Consider the following 26,543-nt stretch of genomic DNA (forward strand, 5'->3'; position numbering starts at 1 on the left):
GATCACATGCCCTGGGTAGCACTCAAACCTGCAACTTTCGAAATAGAGGCCCGATGCTCTACCACTAAGCTCTATGGTGGGGGTCATCCCCCCCGTCCAACTTATAGGGTATATATGTGCTCTTAAATGTTGGAGCATCCGTCAGTGCCACCTGTTGCCATTACAGCGAGTGTGGAACACTCCTTATCCGCATGTTTGGCGACACGTAGTACGTGGCATTATTACGAGGTGGCAGCCGATCAATAATCTCTCGCATACTACCTAAAGGCATCAAGTCTGTCTGAACGAAAGCTTCGCTATGAATGAAAAGAAGTATAAACTTGGTGCTCCTTATTTGTTAGATATATTGTTAATGAGATCTAACAGACAATAGTGCCAGGGAAATTCCAGGGCAAAACTAACAGATAATAATGTCTGGCCTTAGTGTCTGCTCTCAATATTCTTGTATCTAACGAAGAAAAAACTAGCCCTTAAACTGACACTTTCCTCCTTTCACCTATCAGTCACATATGTGCGGCTTTCTGGGCCGCACGAAGCTTTTTCCTCGCAGCTTATTAGCTCAAAGAACCAACGGTGATAATTGCTCACAAATTACGAGAAGTGAACTCACTATCAAATAAATGTATACCATTCCAACGTCACAAACTTAAAAATGTGTCTTACATACAATATACTGACTTGATATCACAATGATGCAACAGAACGCCGGGACATGCTTCGGCCACCTGTAAACTGGCAATAAACAATTGTATCGGGCCAGTTGGTATGAATCTGTCTTGGTGGGAAGCGCAACCACTATTACACAGAACACACAACACAAGCGCTTAACTTCAACTAAACGTTAATTGCAAACGTCCGAGTTTATAAAGTGTGTGAAAGAGAAAAAAAGAAGAATAAAAGGTAGTGCACCCTCTATCTCGCTCACGCGGAAAGAAGTTTTTTTTTTTTTTGATGGGGTGATAGATAATAATGGATAAGTAATGTACGGAACTGGCACGTGTGCTTTTTGTTGTCTACCTTTTATTATTCTTTTTTTTCTCTTTCACACCTTTTATAAAGTCCGACGTTTGCAATAAACGTTTAGTTGAAGTTAAGCGCTTGTGCTGTGTGTTCTGTGTAATAGTGGTGGCGCTTCTTACCAAGAAAGATATAAGCCGGTACTTTTTGTTTTGAATTTACCCTGATCCAGTGGAGCTAGCACTGGCTTCGTTTACAAAGAGTCTCTATTTTTCGCAGTGCTCGACGCCTCCGGCAAGTACCCGACCGGGGCCCTGTCGACGACGCGGGTCGACCTGGGCTCCTTCGACGAGTGCGTCGAGACCGTCGTGCACGACGAGTTCGGCCACGAGACGCTACGTGCGCAGTACTGTAACTTGCTGATCTACGCTGGAAACAAGACAGACCTCGATGACCACATCACCAAAGCCGTGATGTTCGCACACCCACGGGTGAGCCTGCAGCTGCCACTCAACTGCCTTTTTTTTTTTCTTCTTCATTGCTGCGTTGAAAAGTCTATTCAGAGAGTAAAAGAAAGAAAAGAAAGTTCTTGAGCTTCTAAGAGTAGGCGCCAGACATGGCTGTATTCTCATATGGCAAACTGCTTTTACGAACAAAAGTTTTGAGGCCCGGATTCCATTCTGCAATGCAAAACCTTTCTTATTGCTGTTCTTTTTTTACTCGCTGCGGCACGTGACTCAGTGGTTATGACCTCCTGCCACTGAGAACGAAGTCGCATATTAGAATCTCAACAAGGGTGGCGCCGTGTAAACGGGTGAAAGTTATAAATACTGTGATTAAAGTTGTTTCCTCCTCTGTGCTAATGTATACCATTAGACGCCTAATGATCCCATGAACTTAAGGTAAGTCCACTAATAAGGGAGAACCAAAATCTATATGTTTTGGAGGTAGATATTTTCTTCGGGTGTTTTATTTTTCAACCTTTCTTTTTTTTATTTGTCATGCATATCCTGGCTGCGCGTGTATTCTATGCGCTTTGCACATATTCACGCAAATATAATTTTTACGCTATGGTTGTTCATTCGAGTCAATCAATTTTTGCTCTGCATACATATACAGAAGGTGTCCAGTCAACAGTAAACAGTAAATACGCACGAACATGCTTGCGACTTTGGTCCTTAAGGATCTCCTATTCAGTTTATTTGACGACCATTGCTGAAAATTTTATTTTACGTGAAAAAAAAACGATTTCTGAAAAGCGATAAGCAGACTCGTAGCCGTAGGAACAGCGGACACGTTCTTGTTGTATCAGGTACAAAGAAAAAAGATTAAAAAATACGTACGTAAAATTTCTAGGTTGCGGCATCTTGATCTGTGTTCGCGAAAAAGGTTCCCCCACTAGAATTCTTCGCAAGAACAAGTTTCAAGCAGTCCTGGCACTGACCGTATTGTTAATGAAGGTGGCTGGCCAATAGAAAGTAGCCCTTATGAACGGAATGATTAGTAAATTCAACCCAGTCAGGGTGGTCGCATTTCGATGAAGGAACAATGCTAGAGGTGTGTGTCCTGTGCGATGTCACTACATGTTAAAGAACACGAGATGGTTGAAATTCCCGAATTCCTCCACTACGACGCCTCTCATAATCATATCGCGGTCTTGGAACGTGAAATTCCAGATATTAATATTAGGCCGCTTAAAGGGTGCGACACCAAGAAATAAAGGTTAATTCAATGTGCTGACACTCTGTTGCGAAAAAGCAAAGGAAATTGTGACATACTATATACAAAGCGCCACTTCTGAGCACGCGAAGGAACGCAAACACGTATTTCGTTAGCAGTAGCCGGAGCTCATGCTAAAAACGTCATCAGCTTGAAAAAAAAAAAAACAAAGGACAAAGTTTACGGCTCACTCTTTTTCATTCAGCATTCCGAGTTCCTCTCTGTGTGCTGAAAGAGACGAAGCAATACCTTGGTATTGCGATTATCAGCCAATACGCACCTCATGTCGATACGCCATACGCATATACGTCAACGTTAACATTTACACGCGGACTTGTGCGTATATACTGCGCCGCGGGGAGCCTCTAACATGGCGGCTATGCACACAACGGCCTAGAGATGGCAGCAATTTTGCATAAGGTGTATTGATGAATGTTCAGCAACAATTGTACACTTTGTGCGACGGAACCAATATCACGTTGCGAAAAACCACTATAGTAGTGCATGGAGCTCCACACACGAAGGCTATCTGCAAGATTGCCCCGATTGGTAAACTTTCGTTCAATTTTCTCTCCACAAATGTTGAGCAATGTCGCATAAGCAATCTGTGCAGTAGCTGAGCTGGCACATTAGCAGTACACTGTTAGATACGTGGTGGCACAATCGACAAAAAGGAAGACTCGGAAGCGACAGGAAAGAGCGCTGTTCTGCACACTGTCATAAGCACCTCATTTTTGTTGTTGTTGTTGTTGTTGTTGTTGTTGTTGTTGTTGTTGTTGTTGTTGTTGTTGTTGTTGTTGTTGCGGCTCTGTGGATTTAAGAGTTAGGGGTCTACATAGAGCGCAATATAGCCAGGTGTTTCTCGTGTGTTTTGTTGCACGAGGGAATTCGGCAGCAGCAATGATTTTTGAACATTTTACGCCTTTTGTATCTGTGCTGGGAATACCACTTACGACGGTCATATATGATAAAATCTCATCACATGCTCTTTAATTACGAAGTTTATCTGAAGTATTGGTTAAACTCTTGGAAACGGCGCAGAAACACTTGTATGCAGTTGTTAGACTTCCCGAGAGGTCTCACTTGTCACTTCCACTGCCATGGGGTTATAGTGGTTATGATGCTGGAATGCTCACCATAAGGTAGCGGGATCGAATCCAGGCTGCGGCGGCCACATGTCGTTAGAGGCGAAACTCTAGAAGCTCGTTGTTATGATCGGCCTTCCTGGCTTGCCACCGCTTGGACGCGTGAGACATTGCGGCTTAGCCTACCCTGGTTTATACCGGGTCAGCACTCCCAGGGATGTTCCATAAGCAGCGACAACACGGCAGCAATATACTTGGAATGTTCCTGCGCACTAGGCTCCCTCGTCAAAAACCCTTTGCATTCGCCCGTCCGACTGACGTTTTAGGAAAAGCTGTGGGCAGTCGAGGCTGCTTGCTTTGTTCGACGTCCTACGAGACGTGCCTAACAATTAGCCGACAGCTTGGAACCGGTCGTCTGGTGCGTTTCTCCCGCACTTCGTGGTGCCTTCATGACGACCGTTTTCCACAATCTATGGCCTGACCGGCGCCGCAGGCCCTATCGGTGAGTCACCACTGAGCCTGACCACACAGTTGATCTGCACGAAGGACCCAATGTCTTCGCGCTGTGCTGGGTCGAGTGCAATGTGCGTTGTTTTCTCCCTTCCACGGGACGAACTGGGCGGGCCTCTTCTCTCTTTTGCTGGGTTGGGAAGTATGGTGGTGTTTCACCTTCCCCTTTTGGGGGCGGAGGTAAAGAAGACGGCAATTTCATTGGACTGTTCTCGCATCAATTGTTGTCCCTGCAGGGAATCATGGGAAGACCAAGGCATAAAACGCTAGCGGCGAGACGCTGCTGACATGATCCCAGAAGCTTCCGTCAAGTATCCATCGAGAGCTTCGATGATGTTACCGTACATCTTGTAAAAATGTACGCCACCATCAAAATGTAAATAATAATTAAATGTTCCTGTTAACAGCTCTGGCTACTCTTCTCGACATCTCCCGAAGCTTTGGCTGGCGCCGGTTACATGGGCAGAGCCCCGACTACATCGTCGTGTACTTATCCTGGAGTGCACGTTAAAGAAATTGTGATGGTCGAAAATTTCTGCAGTCTTCCGCTGCTACATTCCTCATAATTACCGTGATTTTGGAGCGTAAAAAACCCATCAGTTAAAATGCTATATTACTTGTCACTTTAAGAAGCAAAAATAAATTTAATGTCAGGTAATTGATTTTTAATAGTTAACTGTCATTGCGCTAACTTATCCCATTCCTCTAGCCATGTAGGCAATAGGGACAAAAACCCGTGTGCATTAGGATTTGTTCTTTCAAATGCCAACTATGATGAAACTAGTGCGCCCGTTTGAGTACAACTTCGGAGATGATAGAAAAATCCTGGCAACGTTTTGTGGCCTTCGAAGTCGTGCCTTTACATGCTAAGTGATTCACGTCATACACGGTGAGGTATGGCAATATTTTTTTCACAAATACATTCGCTAACTCTTTTTAACCAAGTTAACCAAACGAAACCTTATTGCAATTCGAAGTGCTAACTACAAAGAACAAAACCGATGTTATTTTGTACTAACTACTCATTATACTCGCGACACCACTTCTCTTTCGTTTCGATGCCCCGCCGCGGTGGTCTAGTGGCTGAGGTACTCGGCTGGTGACCCACAGGCCGCGAGATTGAATCCCGGCAGCGGCGGTTGCATTTCCAATGGAGGCGGAAATGTTGTAGGCCCGTGTGCTTCAATTTGGGTGCACGTTAAAGAACCCCAGGTGGTCGAAATTTCCGGAGCCCTCCACTACGGCGTCTCTCATAATCATATGGTAGTTCTGAGACGTTAAACCCCACGTATTAATCAATCAATCTTTCGTTTTGGTGTTTGCTCTGGTTTACCGCATCTCCTCTCAAGGTACTTTGTTGTCCCCGTTTGACCCGAGCCAACCTTCTCTTTCCGCGGAATTCACTGAATGACGCCCCGGCGACCTTTCATTGTAAAACGGCGAGAGTTTTCCTGTCTACTTCCTATAACAAGATTGAGGACTGACCTCTGCTGACCTTGGGTGTGGCTGAAGAAACGACGGCTCGCTATAAAGACTGGGAATTTTCCGCAATGTGGGCGTTCACTCGCGCATACGTCACCAACATACTTCACTATAGTTTAACACTGTCTCGTTTCATAACTTTCTTTCAAGCTTTTTCTCTCTCTTTCTCATTTACAAACATGAACTTTTTTATTGTATGCGCATAAGTTATGTTCATTTGTTCTTTATTCCTGTCATTCTCTTAATCTGCGTTCATCTGATCAGGGGTTCAAAGCCCATCACGAAAATTTGCACAAAGCCGGTACACTTCGCGTGGTAGTTCATTGGCAGTAGCCTTCCGCTACAAGATTGCATGGATTTGAGTCCCAGCTACGATGACGGTATCTTGACTAAGCCAAAACGCTAGGACGCTCGTGAACACACGCATAGGACACACGTTGAAGAACGCCAGGCAGTCAAAGTTTGTACCGAGCAACCCACCCACGGCGCGCCGCACAATCGCATTCTGCCTCATTCACGTATACAAACTCTGCAATTACTTTTCAAATTATAGTGACGCAGGCGAAGTGTAGATTATATTAAATGTTTCGTCAACATTTCAATATGACGTCGGAAGACAACGCCAGTGCAAACTCTGACGTGGCTCCGTGTACGCTATATCATGAGGTGTATTGAACGATATTTGCGCAGCTGACAAGCGAACAAGGCTTTGTATTTCAAATATACCACGGTGAGACCTTTTGGTAGCCGTACGAGAAATGCGGGTCACATACTGGGCTTGAAATTTTGAGTTACAAGACATACGTGCAACAAACCGCAATCTGATTGAGTCATGTGAGATTGGGGGTTTCCGGGTAAATTTTGACCAACTGGGTGGGAGGTGGGGGGGTCCTTTTTGTAACTTGCAGCTACATTATAATATACACGATCTTCGCCCTACTTTTTTTTACCTTTTTTTCTCTCTCTCATGCACTCTGCGTTTAGCTTCTGTCGAAAGTATGCTGCAACCTCGCCGTGGTGGTCTCGTGGCTAAGGACTTGGCTGCTGGTCGCGGGATCAAATCCCGGCTGCGGCGGCTGCATTTTCGATGAAGGCGAAAATATAATAGGCCCGTGTGCTCAGATTTAGATGCACGTTAGAGAACCCCAGGTGATCAAAATTTCCGGAGCCCTCCACTTCGGCGTCTCTTATAATCATATGATGGTTTTGGGACGTTAAACCCCACATATCAATAATGAATCATGTGTGCTACAATTAAAAGCGCCACCCATACACGAAGACAAGAAAGTCGGTCGATGGTTGATGTAACGACGCTCACTCATTCTGGAGGTCTGAAAAAGTATGGCAGTTTCGCTTTTAAGTGTTTCAGTTTCAGCTTCACGTCCATGTTTAGGTGAATTTCATAACCTCGCAATTATTCATAGAATACGTTTATTCTAAATCTGTCGCAATCAGATCTTCGCATGCAGGACTTCAATCCTTCAGTTAGACTTAACCACTTAACTTCACTAAGAAGAAAGTTAATCAAAATACTTCTGTATTACAGTCCAATAATGTTGCGGGGTGGCCGCTATCACGGTGAGGTGCGCGAAGAAGAGGACGACGTCGTGTCGATGACCTGGAGCGCAAAATTTAATATAAAATGTGTAATGTTTTGATTCAATAACCTTCATTTCTCTGAAGTTTTATAAGTTTTGATTATACCACTCAATTTCGGACAATCCCCCACAGTGGGTATGAGCCACAAACGAATATGAACAAGCCTTGGGCAGTATTAACAATGCTCTCTCTTGACTACGCATTTTCTTGGCCAAGAATTTTCTTATCTTGAGGGATTACGATAGCGTGGGTACAGATTAAACTTACTCGGCATTTAAGACGGCGAGGAGGACACACGATAGCCGATGAAACGACAAGGAAAGAAAGAAGTGTGTGCCGATAATAGCAAGGTAGCACGCAAAGCGTCTAGCATCGAGAGTATATATAAAATAAGGGCCAATGATTTGCTGCATCTCAGTTTTAGTTCCGCGGGCGTCTGATACAGCGCTTACGCGATGCCACGTTGTAATAGACGCCTGGGTGTGCGATGCAAAGCCAAGCGCTCGCGTTTTATCAATGACCGTAGCTAAAAAAAGAAATCGCTCGAGAGCCTTAAGCAATAATCTATGCACTATGTCGCCAAGTTCAAGTCAACAACACTCCAAGTGCACCACATGATTGATTGATTGATCTGTGGGGTTTAACGTCCCAAAACCACCATATGATTATGAGAGACGTCGTAGTGAAGGGCTCCGGAAATTTAGACCACCTGGGGTTCTTCAACGTGCAACAAAATCTGAGCACACGGGCCTACAAGATTTCCGCCTCCAACGGAAATGCAGCCACCACAGCCGGGATTTGATCCCGCGACCTGCGGGTCAGCAGCCGAGTACCTCAGCCACTAGACCACCGCGGCGGGGCCAGGTACACCACATGAATGAAACCACGCAAAAATCGATGCATGCAATGTTTGAAAATGTGCTATAAATGTCTTCCCCTGTTTAGCGCGACCAGTTACCTTACATTTAGATGAAGCTGCGCTGCTGCTCAACTAATCTGGTGTGATCAAGCACGGTATAGTGATGAACGTAAGGGTGTTTTTTTAGCTAGAAGTAAAAGGTTGCCTTTCTTACAGTAATATCACTACAAGACACAGGAGCGGCTTTTCTGTCTGCGGACGAATTCTGCAGAAATATAGAACAGCAGTAATCAAATGAAATTGCTAGCGCAATTTCACAGGTTCCACGCACCACAGCATCTTGATAAAGCCGGAATGCGAGAAGATGCATACGCTTACGCTTAGATATGTGTCTATGTAAAACAAGGGATACTCGTCGGGAGGTGTTTCAGTGCTAATGCTTTTCACAAAACATGATGCAGTTATTTCGTCCAGCGGTGTTTGAGTGAGAAAATAAAGCAAGGGACGTGTATACGAGCTTTGAAGTCAAGAGACGTTACCACATGCGCGAAAAGGACGAAAAAGAAAAAGACAGAGAAGACAGAGAGAGAGAGACTCTTGTTTCGTCTTCGCGAAAGCCTGAAATCGAAGTAATAGATAATAAAGACAGTTTTCTGGCCCAGCAGACTACAGGAAAAGTTTCCGCAAGGCAGAGTCTGGTGCTTGCAGAGCATACAAAAGTGGAGAACGCGTTTTATTGAAGCGACGGCCACACAGAAAGTGAGATGAAGTGTGACTGTCTTTACACGTGAGGATCAATGCTAATTAAGAGAGTTGCAGGTTAATGAGCGAAATCTTCCCTAAATAACGATAATGGAAACAAACTGAGTATTCATTTAGTGAAAGTGACACTAGTGACAGTGAATTCAGGATAGTTGATTAGTGTTGTCGTAAGTCGATACATTTTCATTTTTTATTTATATTTGGAAAAAGATGGGAAAGTAGCCTGGGCTAGAGCCGGCTATCCCAACATCATGACAGTAATGTACAAGATAAAGAGTTCCCGGTTATACAGCCACACTTGGTGGTTTCTACCTTCTAATAACCTTGGGCGAACGCATTGTAATTATTCTGTCTATTTTTGACCAAGTTTTACCGGATGTTTTGCATTTGGCTTCATTCGAAGCATTGGCGATATATTAGCAATAGAGTAAAAGCTGCAGTGGCAAGCTCTCATCTCAAGCACTGCAGTAGTGCACGAGCAGTTACAGCGTTCAATTACAATCTAGGAAGTACTAGCTTCGATTTGCAGTGTCACCCGAGCACTTTTCTTTTTTGAAGAGGTTGCCCCGCCTGAGATTATGCGTGGTGGCGAATACTCATTTCTTGAGAAAGCGGGTTTCGCGCTTTCTTCTTTCACTCCCCTTTTGACCCAAAAGCGCTGTGCCATGCTCATTCGTGAATTACAAAATTCAGGGTTCATATTTCCCCTCTCCATTTTCTGTTACCACAAGAGTGCCCCAGTGCCGAAACACCAATATCATATCTGGTATATTACTTTTCACGTGTTTGAATATTGAACCAGCCGTCAGTCATCACGATGTTTTGAAAAAAATCTAGACATGCAGCGAGCTAGTTGCTTGCGACCAAGTTGACTGGACACGTGTTTGTGCTACTTTGTTGAGAATCATTGCATGCAGCAAGACAAAAGAGCACAAACAAATAGGGAAGACACAAACCGAGTGATTAGTTTGTGTCTTCTCTCTCGCTACCTGTCATGTTGCACGCTTCAGTGTAATGCCGATGTCGATGGTTAAAAAGAACTATCGCAGCTAATCGAGTTGTGCTGAAAGGGTCCCTGATTGTCCAGAGCACGACAGAACAGTAGAAAATTAATTTGCGTCATAGAGATACTCTGCTTTTGGTTACTACAATAAATTTTTAACTGAAGTTCGTTTTTTTATTAACAACAAAACCAGTACATATGAAAGGTGCATGGACAAAATCCGTGTATTCAGCTTGACTAGGTTTGTGCCGTTAATAGTAATTGCCAACAGGTGTTATAATGCATATATATCACACACATATACAACCACGGGTGATAGCTTGTTTATTCTGACTGATATTGATATGTTGAAATCGACATATTCCACCAACACAATGTGTACAAGATATGAAATGTAGAGGAGCTATGCCCTAAACTAATCTTTGCTGGTTGGTTCCCTTTTACCCAATTTCTCGCTCATGACTGTACATTGGCAGATAAAAAAACTTCTTCAAACGAACATATTTTCTGAAAGGTTACATTTAGTTTTATGCATAAATACAAATTGAAAAGTATACTGGCTCAGAGGAAAAAGAACAAGAAAGAAATTCAGCCATAGCATTACCAAACTTACTCATAAGTGATAAACGGATTCTGATTAAAAAAAATTCCGCCATATCCACGAAGTGAATGATGATGAGTGGGCGAAGCTCCGGAGGTAAACCTGGTAAACCATGAATCCTCTGTACATTTTGCCCACTCGATTTTATTACATCGCTCCCCCTAGCGTACGTCGCCGCACTAAATCGAACGATTGCCTTCAACCAATGACACGCGCCATATGTGACATCATTCCTATTTTATAAGATCTCGCGTCTTTCATCAACTACAAGTACCGCTTTCTAGTTTATAACATCTTGCATCTTTTCATCATCAGCTACAAGTACCACCATCTAGTAAACACTACAAGAACTAAACGAGAGGTGGCTACATACAGGAGACGGTACCGCCATCTAGTGAACACTGCAAGAACTAAACTAGAGGTGGCTACATACAGGGGACGGTACCGCCATCTAGTGAACACTGCAAGAACTAAACTAGAGGTGGCTACATACAGGCTACAGGGGACGCACAGCCCACGCCCTAAGGAGCTTCGCCCCTAAAAGATACATACATACATACATACATACATACATACATACATACATACATACATACATACATACATACATACATACATACATACATACATACACACATACATACATACATACATACATACATACATACATACATACATACATACATACATACATACGCACACATACATACATACCCACACACACATACACACACACATACACACACAACCACACAAACATACATACACACATACATACATACACACATACATACACATGTACATACACACATACATACACACTCATACATACACATACACATACTCATACATACATGCATACACATACATACATACACGTACTCATACTCATACATACATACACCTACACATTCATACATACATACACATTTATACACATACATATCCACATATACACACATATTCATACATACATACACATATACACACACATTCATACATACATACACATATACACACACAATCATACATACATACACATATACACACACATTCATGCATACATACACATATACACACACATTCATGCATACATACACATATACACACACATTCATACATGCATACACATATACACACACATTCATACATGCATACACATATACACACACATTCATACATACATACACATATACACACACATTCATACATACACTGAGGTGTAAAATTAGGATGAACGGCTATAAAACAACAATTCTAATAGACTCATTTTCAATATACAGAAAGTCACTTACGAGAGAAATCTCCCAGCACTGTCCTGTTTGAGCTCATTGTTTCTCGAACCATCTCGCAAAAGGTTGATACGTAGCTTCTGCTGCTGCCCAGTGACAAGCAGTTTTTATTAGAAACACAAGAACGCTCTTGACAATGTCATGCTAAAGAAAACGGCTGTGCATCACAATTTGGTACTTGTCTGCAATATAACTGTTTATTTACATAGCTCGGCTCATTCACAACACAGTAACAAGGCATGTTAGGACACTTGGGCTAAAAAGTCGGCACAACACAAAGAAATTCTAGACAGTACATGAATAATACAATTATAAGCTACTAAGCTCTTCGGTGCGAACAGTGTTTATTTTATTAGCTATAGACCCCTTTCATTTCCCAAAAACACTCCTGAAAAAGGCTTCAAAGTTTGCAGGTCAGCACAGTTCCCATACAGCTGTCTGTTAGTCTGCTTGAAAAAAAAATTTAGTTCACTGGTGGGCAAAGACTGCACACTAAGTATGTGAGGTGATGCTCGAGGCACTGCATGTATGCCTTGCTGCTGAACTCAATTGCAATGTTGCTCAGTACATATGTGTAAACTCACAACTAATACTAAGCCACTACAAAGTAATTATGTTTCATTTGCACAAAACAAGCACCACAACAAAATAACATAAGAACATTTACCTTCACGCAGTTAAAAAATGTCAATACATTTTCATAGTGTTTTCACAGCTCATCTGAAAATAGTAATCTTGGTTATAAACACATTGTTACTTCCACTAAGAAAGTAGTTTTAAGATGCGAGCTTCAATATTAGAGTGTACCAGTACTCTTGTAGGTCTGCACAATGGTACAGGCGCAAAGAAAAAGTTAGGAAAATGCAAGCTATAGCTACATATATATTATTAAAATACTACTTTTATTCCTAGTATGAGTAAAGCCGCATAGATGATAAGTCACTTGCATAGTACACAATTACGTTATGAACAAACCTATCCGAGCAATGTATACATTAGAAAAGTTGCACTTACACAATAGAAACAGAGAAGTAGACTGTTGAAGGACGGACAGGCAGTAGGATAACAATACACAAGTACTACAATTTACTGTTTGATATACTCGGAATAGTGGTGATCCTCTTCCTTCCAAATAAAATTATCCACATAGAAACACTTACCAGAGCTTATACACACATGACCCCATTGGTGCTATGCAAGTGAATGTAGTGAAGTGAAGACAACATGTAATGTTCAGAATTTTAAAGCTATCTAACAAAGCCAGCTCACCATACAGCATAGAAGAGCAAATGGGCAGTCTAGGACACACAAAGCACTTGGGGGTTACGAGTGTGCTTGTTGTCACATTTATTATTCCAAACGAAGAAAACATTTCAAAAGTGCAATTCATTGGGGGAAATAGTCATACCAACACTGACTATTATTATTAATGTCACTGTCTTGCCAGATCGATATGCTCTGTCCTGCACAGAACATCAAAGGAGCACTCTATGACTTGGCTTACATGGGTGCTGGCTGCATCGCACTGCGGCTGAAGTAGGCTAACCACAGACAGGGAGATGAGGAGCCATGGCTTCGAGGCACACCGAGCGTCACCTTTAGCGATCAACAATGCATACTTAGGTCAGGCACAATTTGTAGAACAAAATATATTACTATGCAATCCTGGTGAACATGTTCGGCTGAAACATTGATTGATTGATTGATATGGGGGGTTTAATGTGCCAAAATCACTATATGAATATGAGAGACGCCGTAGTGGAGGGCTCCGAAAATTTTGACCACTTGGGGTTTAAAGTGCACCTAAATCTGAGCAAACGGGCCCACAACATTTCCGCCTCCATCGGAAATGCAGCCACCACAGCCGGGACTCAATCCCGCGACCTGCGGGTCAGCAGCCGAGTACCTTTGCCACTAGACCACCGTGGTGGGGCGTTCGACTGAAAGACAACATGCCAGAGAACTGACAGAGAAAAAAAAAAAACCTACATCAAATAAATATGCAGTTACCGGCATCATGTCGTCTGAGCCTTGTACAATAGGTCTATCTCCTAGCAAGTTGTGAACAGCCAGACAGTTTTCACCTGCTTGCTATTTCCTTCCACAGCACTTGTTCCACAGAGTGAGTCGCACGCTCGAGAGCTCAATATGGAAGCAAAGTATTTGTGCTCGTTCAAAAGCAGGAACTTTCAAAAATCAGCTTATTGGAGTTTTATTCTTAAGCTGCAATATTTTCAATTATTTTGCAATTTACTTCTATCAATGTTCAATAAGCACTAGTGTGAGAATAATACAGGTATCCACTGCAAGCAACCATGCTTGGGTTTTCAATTTGTGCACAGTAAGCAGTGTCGGCATAATCGTATGTAGTTGAAAAAAAACTGACCATACAACCAGCCGTTAGGCGGTTTTGTGCCCTCGAAGCTCCCAGGCTGATCACAGTCCTTGCACATAAGGCTGCCTTGCATGCTTCCAGGCCACTTCCAGGTCCGCTGAATGACTACAGTCCCAGCAGTAACATAGACTTGCACATTTAGGCAGCACATGCTTTTCATATTTTGTTTGTACAGGTGCTCCAAGTCATGATGAGGCTTGATGTGCCAGTGCGTGCAACCGATGCATCACAGGACCTTAACAAACTGTGCGATCTGTGAAGGCCCCAAAACGATATATTTAAAAACAGTCACTAAAAGCACTCACTTCTAATAGTTGTTTGACGAAGCTATCACTTCGGCAAAGTGACCAAATCTCCTATAATCACTTGGAAACAAACCTGATTGATTAGTGGGGTTTAACGTAAACTCCGGAAATTTCGAGCACCTGTGGTTCTTTAACATGCACCCAAATCTGCGCACATGGGCTTACAACATTTCCACCTCCATCAGAAATGCAGCCGCCGCAGCCGGGATTTGAACCCACGGCCTGCAGGCTTGGAAACAAACTGAAGCCTCATGTAGGATTTATATACCGCAATATATATGTCCTGGTGAAGAATCGTGCTACCACAGCGGTAATCGTCTATAGTAATTATTTTTTTTAATATCATGAATTCTTCAAGTGCAACCTGGCTCTTGGAAAATAATTCACATTAAGTTTCCAACTATCAAATGGGGTAAATAGACAGGCCCGTCTTAATAATCAAACAAAAGCTCAATATCAAATCACAAAACACTGCCGATGTAGATATCCCCCTCTCCATAATATGTATGTATATAACAGTAGTAGTAAATTTTTATGCTTGAACTTAACATAAGGAAACATTACATCTGCTGTGCTGAAAAACGTGCCCACGTGATAGTACTACGTGAACAGCAAGAAATTTAGCTCCGCAAGGTCCACTCACCGATGGAAACATTTAGCAGCAGTCAGGGTCATCAGGTAACAAGTGTGCTCTTAGGCCAATAAGCAAAAAACATCGGCTGACTGGAAGCTGCCGATGGCATAGCAATAAAAGGCTGGCCAGGAGTGCACGTCTATTCATATGGTGTAAGAACTGGCCATGATTGACAAGGCTCTAGTGCCGTGCAAAACGATGGCCAAACGAACTCGAAAACGTGTAGTTAGCTGGTACTGGCCTAAAACTTTATCCAAAGCAAGGCACCTGTGAAATCGTTGCTCTTTCTGAGGGGCAGAGGGAAGCTTGACGTTGACGGGCTCTCGCTGGCACATAGAATTTTCAAGTTCTTACCAAAGAACAGTCTAGGCGTGCTGCCCAAGCAACACGAAACAAAACAGAATGTAGCATCTGGCAGCTTCGGTTCGTCACATCATGGCGCTCGGGCTATGGTTATCACACAAAGGAGAAGTGACGAGTTACCAAACAAAAGCACTAATCCTCTATATTAGCTTAGATCATCTGTTCATCTAATCATCAACAAGAGGCACTTTATTTAGGTAACCCTTTTATTGTAGTGAGAAAGGGTGAAATTTATCAAATAACCTCAGGATCCTCAGGTTATCTTGTGGTGAAATGTACCTGGCTGTTTTTGTAGCGTAAGCTACACTGGGTGGAATTGAGCAGTTTCGCGTGGCAAGAAAAAAAAAAAAAGGACGCACTTGTGCGACGCTACATGCCTGTGCACTCAAACGCTTCAAAGCGTTTCGATGATGTCATGTTCAATCGTTGTTCCATGGACCTGAGTGAGTCAGAGAGACAGAGAGAGTGTGTGTTTGTGTATGTGCGTGCATACGCGCGTGTGTTTACACTTTCGTGAACGACGCCGGTTTCATTCTGTGAGCTGTCACCGGGGCAACTTTCGTCGTGCCATTGAAACGACGGCCACAGTTGGCGGATTGTACGTGAAAGACGTCGGCTGCATTTGTGCTCCTTGGTTTTCATCGGCCGATTTCCGCCGCCTTATGCGACATACAAGACACGCGCGAGGTGACGCTGACCACACTTGCGCGAGCAATTTTCTCGCTTTTTGCAAGCGTGGATGAGTGGCGTCGTCTGATGTGTTCTTTCAAACTATTGCGAGAAGGAGGGAGTGGAACCGCCACTTCTAACCTGAGGATGCTGAGGTTATTTGCTAAGTTTCACCCTCTCCAACTACAATTAAAGGGTTACCTAAATGAAGTGGTTCTTGTTGATGACGGATGATCTACACTAATATAGAGCAGTTACAAGCTCCTAGAGCACATGGTTTTTCTAATACATTTTATGGGAATTACGTGGACCACCTATATAGTACTTAGGATGACGCGGGATATTCAATAAGTTGGTCCACGCTGTTTCCCATCTTGCTTTCACCATCTTTGTACTACTGCCTAAGTCATGGTAAACTAAGCTCCCACTAAGTGTTTGCTTGAGGAAATTCTTCATTTTCGCCAAGAGCAGGTTTCCGAATGCGACGTAATTGTACGAACACACAGATTACCGAGTAGCAGCACAATCGAGCTCAATGTCGCACTTAGTGGAAAGGCGGGAGAAAGGGGGTTATGCATATTCAAAAATCAGACGGGATTATGACACCCACATAAGAGGCACATATCTGAGCCCATGTTCATGTGTTCTACGAATGCCTTTTCCTATACTCCGTTTCCTACATCAAGCGCGACGCTGGGTAGGCTAGCGAGAATTCTGGCAATGAATTCATTCGCACTATATAAGAAATAGTATGATTATTTTTGCCTCTGAGACGTGGTTTATTTTCTTCTGTCTGCTTTGTGTGTCGGAGAAAAAAACGCCACGTTATACGGCTTGTCTTGGTTCTTGTTTCTGGATATTTTACTTGTAGTATTTCGCGACGCTGTGAAAGCACGTGTGCGCTCGTCTTGCACGAGCGTTTACAACGATGAAGTTTAAGCGTGAGACACGTGAAGTCACCCTGTTTCTGGCCGAACTTCATGCATATAGCTTTCAGAGCGTTGCACCTGATGTATGAAACCGAGTATAGGTACACCTGTCAGCATAGGCGTGCACACGAGGGGGACATGGTGAGCACACTCCTCTTTGTCCCCTAATAGTCAGTGCGCGAAGTCTGTCCCGTACTATAGTGCCTAGATAGTTCACTCATACAATGCATTGATAGGGAAGGTGGGGCTGCGATTAACCATTGACTCCCCTTCGAAGGGAATCCTCCGCACGTGTATGTCCACCAGACGACGCCAGCGTTGCTAATGGCGGCTTCCGTTGAGAAAGCAAGAGCACTCAAAACACGCTGAAAATGCTCTCTTCAGAGCCGGCGTGTTTCAGTGCTCGGACAGGTTCAGGAGCACTGTCATTCATTTGAGCGACAGTGCTTTTGATGTGCCGAGAACAGCCAGGAGCAGTTTGTAGGGCTGTCGCCTGAAAAGCGGAAGAGGTGGAGTACCACGAGTCACGTGGCTCTTGAACGTCACAGTTTCCGAATCTTTCTGGTGACCGTGTCAAACTACGCATGGCTGCAACCATGACTAGTTTGACACCACTTTTTTGTACGGATGGCTACCATGACAGCTGGACGTCTGCCGAATGGGTCACTGCACAAACATACTAGAAAGTCGGATAATAAACACGTGGCTCACCGATTTCACGCGTAATTTTCTGCTGCCCCAGAGAGAATATGCCGGGACTTGGAATATTTCAGTCACATGGTCTCCCTACTCGTCACCTTCTCACCTGCCTTCCGGGAGCGTGGCGCTTCCAGTGGCAGGTTGAGTGGCCCTGCTCTCTGTGCTCTGCTCCCCACTCCTAACTGCACTGCCCCTGTACTCCTATTCTCTCAATGGAATTCGCCATAAGATGATCGATGAGAGGTACATGTCACGCTGGGGTTACTCTAGGTTGCTTATAAAGTAAGCTATATGGTCTAAACATGCAGTGTCTCCATAAGGTATAGTTATTTTCTAAATTTCTTCATTGTGTAGGATATCGAATTCATGTAACGTAAATTGTGCGCGTATTTTAACTTTTATATGTTATTCAAGATTTATTTACGGTCTGCCAGATAAGTTGCCATTCACTACAAAAAGCAAATTATACTTCAATCGGTGATTTTCGAGTGTACGATGAACACTCGCAAAAGAAAAAAGCTGAGCTATTACAAATATGCAAGTGTAATTATTACGCGCATAGATACATGTGTCAACGAGAATATTGTGTACTAAAAATCACGTGTTGCAATATTTCTCTCTTTCTTCTTCCTTCAGTGCCATATGGTTTTATTGCAAAAGAGTCGTCGCAGAGTAGTGTGCCTGCGAAAATTGCGTGACGTCTCAGGAGGGGGCCGATCAGTAAATATATAGAGCGCTCTTGAGAAGAGGCTCCATGCGAAATGTTTTTTTTTTCTTTTTTATTTTATTTTTTCTAGTAATCACAAACATGCTGGTATTTCTAAAAAAATTGAAGCGCATAACTTTTCTTGGAGCGAAACAGTTTCAGAATCCAGTTTCGCTTCGTGCTTCTGCTATACGGGAAGAAATACACCTATATGTTCTGGAAAGTCGTGGGTTTTTTTTTTTATTGATTTAAAGGCACTGTCGACAAGTGTGCAATTTAGGTTGCAGAAACAGTTTTTCAAAAAATATTGATTGATTGATTTGAGGGGTTTAACATCCCAAAACCACCATATGATTATGAGAGACGCCGTAGTGGAGGACTCCGAAACTTTCGACCACCTGGGGTTCTTTAACGTGTACCCAAACCTGAACACACGAGCCTACAACGATTCCGCCTCCATCGGAAATGCAGCCGCCGCAGCAGGGATTTGATCCCGCGACCTGCGGGTAAGCAGCCGAGTACCTTAGCCACTAGAACACCGTGGCGGGGTTTTTTCAAAGAATAATAAATCGACATATCCTACGTACCTTAGTATTCGACGTTATGCGAAGCATGCGTTGGAAAAGTGACAATGTTGCATTTTTTTTATATTGACACGTCATGAAATGACGCTAAATATATGTACAAATCCTACACGCACAGACACACGTTGCACAAGTTTGTATACTAAGTTTTTGCACTTGCGCGACGGGGAACATGAGTATTACCAACACCAGAAGCGATACGTTGATATGAATTGCTGGTGCTCGCGAGGATGGTACCCCTGAACGCTCTTACCTAAATCGATTTCAGCGCATGGCACCTAACTACAATTGAAGTTAACCCCACGTCCCGACTCTATCGTAGGAGTATATATATGTAATGATGATATAATTGGATAGCCAACGCGACAAGCACAATTGACGTTCCACAATTGACGTTTCCAAAATTGACGTTTTCCTATTATGGTGTGCTAATATGAACCACAAGTTCAATTACCGATTGTCCGTTGTGGGTACGAGCCAAATGTTGAGCATCAATTAAGCAAGCAAGCAAACTCAAGAAGAAGAAGAAGAAGAAGAAACCTCTTTCCATGGTTGTCCAATCAACATCACACACCTGGGCGTATGCGCAACGAGCTCCCAAGGCGGAATTCTGTGTTATTCTCTCTAGACTCAGGAGCCCCGCATCTGCAACAGGGACCCTGGCGGCGAAGATATTCAAGAGATTGTTTTCCAGGCCTCTTTCGACGACCAAGACTGCCGCAGGCATCGTCCAGCCGGCCACGGCGAAGATAACAACGAAGTGGTCTCTCTTATCTCAGCCATGCTGTTCCCCTTGTAGCAAGCCAACAGATGGGACTACCGACAAGGTGACTTCGACGACTTCTCTGTCGGTCGTGATGGCGAGGAACCACTTCGATCCGACCCCACCCCAGCGTAGAGGCCTGGGGCATGAGCAAGCACTTCCCCCCGATGTAGCAACGCCGAAGCAGCACACTGTGCCCACTCGCTGTTCCCCTCTAAACAAGAGGCCACGGGACGGGACTACCACTGAGGCGACCTCGGTTGTAATGACGAGGAACCCGCCTTGCTCCGACCCCACCCCAGCCTACAAGCAGTGGGCGTGAGCCATCACTTCACCCCAAGGTAGCTACGCTGAAACATCGCACTGTGCCTACAACCTCTTCAATCATCCGACGAAAGACTGAATCGGACATTTGTGAGCAACCAGTGAAGGCACCGCAGATCAAGCCGCAGGTGGCTGATGAACAGGCGTCTCCAGCCTTGCCACCGCTGATGAAGCACCGCCGACAACAGCCCCACCACCAAAGCTTTTTGCCCACTTCGCAGTGTGGCGACAATTTGCCGCCATGTCCAGGTTCAGTCAAGCCAGCGCTGGCAAAGCTAACACAGCAATAAAACCGGACGAAAAACCGGACGATAACACCGACTTCAAGATGCAGTAATCCACTTCCAGCTGGCGTCTTTGATTTTTACGCATCATAATTTTCATCCGTCCTCGGCGTGCTTCATCGAATTGCGTAGACGCTTACTTGCCTTCAAAGATTTATATATTTGTATGTGCCTATGTTTTTCTGCTATGTTTGATTTTCTTTCTCGTATAAATAAAGAACTCTGCATTTGCAGTCTAAAAAAAAAAAACCCCTCCGCCTGCAGCTTCACTCTTAATGTTAAGGAAGATATCAATTCGTCCCGTCAGCGCTTTTATGCGCATTGACATTTTAACGCGCGCGTTAAAGAGCTCATTTCGAAGAAATCCCATGGAGTCCTGCATGGTTGGTGATGGTGTCGTTGGTTGTGAGTAAAAAATTATCTTACCCGTGACCAAAACATTGTGAAAGATGCAAATGAAATAAGTCATAAAAATATTCGGGTCTGATAGAGGATCGAAGCCAGGCCGCTTGCGGGTCAAGAAGGTGTTCTCCTGTAAATTCATAATATTTCTTGAAATTGCATAGGAAAAAAAAACACTCCTTGATTGTCATCTAGCGGAAGAAGCGTGTATAACGCGTGTACAACTGCGTGACAGAAGCGTTATATCGCACCATGCGTCAAGCTTCTGAATCGCGCATGGGTTAGATGCCCATTCATTACAAAACACTCCGACAAATTTCATCATCACACACTGCAGCAAAACCATCTACAAGGTCAAGAGCTGTGTATGTTCGCGTGTTGCCTTAACGGACGCTTATTGCGGATTTGCGGATTTGCGGATTCGCAAAAGGAGTATTTATCGCCTAGTGGGCACTTAACAATGGCGCTTGCAGTAGCCATTCAATGATACATTGAAACGGCCAATGTTACGCGTGCAGTGATTGGTTTCTTTGGAGCATGGTTTGGGCATGCACTGAGAACCGAAACAGCCAACACTTGAGAAGGACTTGGGTACTGGGCCCGGTTACGCGTTCTACTTTGGAAAACAAATCTTAAGCGTCTTCCAAGTGATTTTATTTTATTTTTAGTTTGTTTCCAATATTTTAGTTTGTTTACAGCCCAGCTGTGTTAAAGGTTGGCTATCCTTTATTAGTAGAGGAAATAACGGTTGCTGTTTCATGTTTAAATTCCGTGCCGCAATCTCCGTGCTTGACATCAGAAATTTCGAAATATATATTTTTTTGTTTCCCCACATGTGCTCAATAAAATTATCTGAAACCTTGTTCTCTAAGTCTATGGTACCCACAGATGACAATATACTTTTTTTTATTGATTAGAAGCTACGAAGAAACCAGTGGACGCCTTCACAATCTATGACGTCACGGTGTTTGGTGCTGGAATTTCAAGGTGGCGTCTTCAACCACCCTCTCTTTTGACTCGTTTTCCTAATTACCAAGCGGTGCCTCGCGGTAATAATGATGTTTTCCGGATTCTTAAATTGTTTTTCACTAATTTCGCGAAAATTGTTTTTTCTGTTTAGAATCCCTTGAAAGTGCTGCGCGCAGAATGACCCCACTGCCTCTCCTGTAAGTGGTGGCGTCTGACGAAAGGTGTAGGTGGTGCTCTTTTTTTTCTTCTTTTAAAGAGTATAGTGTTTCTTTGGGACTTTCGGCAGAAAAATTTTTATCTGTCTGTTTGCACATTTGTCTGTTTGTCCGCCCTAACGATACCTTAAACGGCACCGAACGGCCAACCCCATTCGCAGCGCCCACCAATATTGTCCAACGTTTAGCGTTAATAGTTGTGCGATTGTCAATTAAAAATCAATCATTACGCATATCTGAGGCGCCATAACAACACTTCGAAGTTTTGTATGTCTGCCTTTATACTAGAAAACGCACACACAAGTAACTCTAAGGAATCAAGCGTTTTAGCGCGCTGCGCTGACACTGCAACGCCATGCTCAAAAAGTTGTTTCCAACGCTTTGCTACAACGTCACGGTGGTGGAACCTGCCCGTCGCTTTGTGTTCTACACCTTATCACCTCCGAGACCGGCGCGCATCTTTTTCCTTAGGCTGCACGCCTTCGTTTTCGAAGATAACTGCCAGGTGGCGCTTGTGTCTAACGTGCCTCGATGTGCTCGTTGGCCTCCGCTACACACTCAAGGCACTCTAACGCAGCGCCTGCAGAATAGCCTTCACCGATTTTCTTGCACACAACATCAAATAAACGTTTTGTTCACTATCTGCCGACTCAAAACTATCGTCTTTCGACTACATTTGCGGTGTAACTTGAAGATTTGAAACCAATTTTTTTTAAAAATATATATATATATATATATATATATATATATATATATATATATATATATATATATATATATATATATATATATATATATATATATATATATATATATATATATATATATATATATATATATACTTATGTGTGTGTGCGTTGTGATGGTCGTTTTTCTACAAGGTGGTCAGCGGCGGAAACATATTCCAGTGCTATATGGCACACTTGATTCAAGATATCATACATCTCTGCATTTGGGCATACACTGGGATGTGCAGTCCCATTGTTACCCTTTTGACTTCAAAAAAAGAGTACAAACAACTTTCCTTTCATCAGTTGTCGAGGTATGGCACTGTGTCATGCACTACATAAAAGAGTACTAGTGCATGCGTGACAGCTTACTGAAACACTGACCTATGTATGTTGATGCGCATGTTCTACCAAACAAGTTGAACTGATGATTTTAGGAAAGCACGGCAAAAAAGAAACAAATCGAAGGCTGCGAGACAGAAAAGGATCAAAATAGAGAATCAATTGGTGGACCTTTGATTAGTGGTTTCGTAATTTGGTGATGAAAATCAAGTACAGAAGTCAGAAGTCAGGTGCAGAAGTCAGCAGGAGAGCCCCGCTGTGGTGGTCTAGTGGATAAGGTACTCGGCTGCTGACCCGCAGGTCGTGGGTTTGAATCCCGGCGGCGGCGGCTGCATTTGCGATGAAACTGGAAATGTTGTAGGCCCGTGTGCTCAGATATGGGTGCACGTTAAAGAACCCCAGGTGGTCGAAATTTCCGGATCCCTCGACTACGGCGTCTCTAATAATCATATGGTGGTTTTTGGACGTTAAACCCAACATATCAATCAATCAATCGAAGTCAACAGGAGAAGGTATTTACCGACATTTCCTCACTCTTTTAATATTAAGTACATTTCTCATATTCCAGCGTGGATTTGTAACAGTAAACCGCGACCAAGTCAACCAGTGTACCACTGTAAATATATAGTACCAGCTGTAAAAATCATCATTTTCTAAAGAGCAACTGCTAGCAGTAAGAAGAAATATTTTGAGGTTCATTCTGCACCATTTCTCGACCCCACCTGCACGCCGACGTTCGCGAAAGAGATGTGCAGAGGCATTATTTATTTGGAGGGAGACCGACCTGTCCGTCGCTAGTTTGTGTACGCCATATATGGCGTACACAAACTAACAAACGCGCGTAAACAAACGCGCGCCAAGGTCAAGTATACTTGACCTTGGCGCGCGTTTCGGCATTCACTTGAACAGCGATGTGATGCTGAATAAAGATAAGAGTAGCCACTCCCCATAAATAAGATCTGTTAAATAATGAAAATGAGTAAAAAGCACTCTATTTAGCGAAATAATGCGCATAAATTCTACTTGCAGAATATGTAAACATCGAAATGCTAAAAATGCGCTGATGTCCAAGCATGCAGCTCGCGGCAGTTCTTGCGTACAAAATGCAAATGTTAGAATATGCACGCTAAAATACGTTTACGTGCGAAAGCGAAATGTCTTCAAACAGCTGAGAATAGGCTGCTGTCACTGACACGCGTGTACTTCCTGACACAAATCAGCGAAATTTCTCACAGCACACGCACGTGCGAGAAACATACGCAGGTTTCGACAGCCTAACACAGCCTCGTCCGCGAATTGCGGTGAGCGTAACACCCGCAGTTTACGGGGAAGCACTAAAACGACGCACAAACACACGTTAATCGTTCTTGCGGAACGGCGCACCATGAACCGAAGTCGGAACAGAAAGCGCTCACCGTGGTTGTCTCGAATTCATGAAGCCCTAAAAACTATTCGCTGATCAAATGCATGCACGTGGCACGAAAACAGTTCAAGGTTCCGAAAACGGTTTGCGAAAACCCAGTTGGTAGATATATGCTTCCGCAAAACGACTCGTCGTCATGCGGTTGCGCTGTGGTGCAGTGGGTGAGGCATCTGCTTCGTGTGCATGCGGTCCTGAGTTCGATTCCAGGGCTGTGCTTTGCATGTTATTCTCGCAAATGTAGGTGGTTGTGATACTAATGGTGTTCTGATTTCCTGTAGTCTTAATATCCTCCGTATTCTCGGCAAGAAACCACTATGAAAAGCGTAAAACGATACTTTTTTTCCACCACCGCATCAGGGCCGGGCCGCCTACGGGATGTCACGCCTAACCGCAGGCTGTATCTTGCGAGGAAAAATTTGACCTATATTCCCGGCTATTCTGAAGGCCACTTCAAATCGGGCCGGTTTCGCTGAAACACGGCTACAGAGCCGCCTGGAAGCGGCGATATTTGGACTTGATTTTCTGCCTGCGGGCGTGTAGTCAAGCCAGGATTTGACTAAGAGTGTACACACAGGAGACGCATGACCCACGCCTTAAGAAGCTTCACCCCTAAAAAGCATCAATATAAATTTTCCAGTGAAAATCTTCATATGTTGCTGTCAGCGGGAAAGAAAGAGCAAGCACCCTATAGCCAACGAAGCACTTTCAAGACAGCCGACAATCAGTGCTTTTATGAAGCAGCAACTATCAAAACAGACAGTTATATGCCGATTTCACTCTTTATGGTAGTCGTTCCTTAAGCCTTGTGTCACAAGAGACCTTAGTCAGGCCGAGTCAACTCTACAATACAGAATGAGAACACGATTGGTCTACACACCTGCATTGATAGAGTCCGCTTGCGCATTGAATTCAACGAAGTCGGGGATATTCAGCACTCCATCTGGTCACGTAAGTGTTTTTTCTCTGAAGTAGACTAATGGAGAGCTGAAATAAAGAAGGGTTTCCCCATGGAGGCTGCGAAGTGCGTCTCTCCGGCAGGTGTGCAATTGATGCGAAAGCAAGTGACTAACATACGTTTTCTTTTTCTATAAGAGACAGGATTAAGCGATGTTTGGTGAGCCGAACTGCATGAAAAGAGTCGCTCAGGTGGAGCAATTTCCAGCCAGGTCAGCCTCACTAATCCCGCCAGTGGTAACATCATCACCTCCTCCCCCCCCCCCCCCCCCAAGGGACAACCACACCCGCACTATCTGTGAAGTAGTGCAGATGGCACGTGAGCATGGCGTGTGCGTGCGTGTTCTTTTCTGTTAGGGACTCAACATTCATAGCTGGACACATCTGTTACCGTGCATCTGCGAAGCGAGCTCCACTGCAGAAGTATGCTGAGTGTGATGTTGCTACAGGCTAAACCCCTCGTGTTTAGATTTGCGTGCAGCTCCATTTGTACTTCATTGCGGAAATTATTTCTACCTCACTTTTTGATATTACAACTATAACTGCATTCTTTTGTTATAACATTGAGAGTAACACAAACTTTGAATATAAACATAAGAGCAAAAGAAAAATCCAGAGTTCCACTGGAAGGGCGAAACAACTGGAGAGCAACGTATTTGACAAAGGAAGACTAGCAGCCATAAATGCGATAGCAACCTACTACTGAGCAAGGCTAGTGGCAAACTACTCAAGCATTTGATGTGGCATAACTCATCGAAACATTGGTGTAAGGTAACGCGGCTTCTGTAGAGTTCGAAGCTACCGGCATGTTGCATATCACTTCAACACAAGCCAAATGGTGACAGGCTGCAATACGAACGAAGGCATGGGCTGTCGGTGGTCCTTGTGAAGATTAACAGAACGCTACCATGCCCATTCGAGTAGACTACGCAGTTCTGGTCAGAGTGACGCAGCCCCCTTCCACACCACCCAGCCCTCTCATGGAT

General features: G+C 43.8%; 1 protein-coding gene across 1 annotated transcript in view; it reads left to right on the forward strand.

Annotated features, from left to right (window-relative positions):
- LOC119187108 (nose resistant to fluoxetine protein 6) overlaps positions 1-26,543 on the forward strand; it is a 71,241-nt gene that overhangs the window by 12,195 nt on the left and 32,503 nt on the right. The window contains exon 2 of the mRNA XM_075879870.1: positions 1,237-1,448. Coding sequence (XP_075735985.1) covers positions 1,237-1,448 — 212 coding nt within the window. The remainder of the gene's footprint in view (positions 1-1,236; positions 1,449-26,543) is intronic.

The sequence above is a fragment of the Rhipicephalus microplus genome, chromosome X, assembly GCF_043290135.1.
Source record: "Rhipicephalus microplus isolate Deutch F79 chromosome X, USDA_Rmic, whole genome shotgun sequence".
NCBI lineage: Eukaryota > Metazoa > Arthropoda > Arachnida > Ixodida > Ixodidae > Rhipicephalus > Rhipicephalus microplus.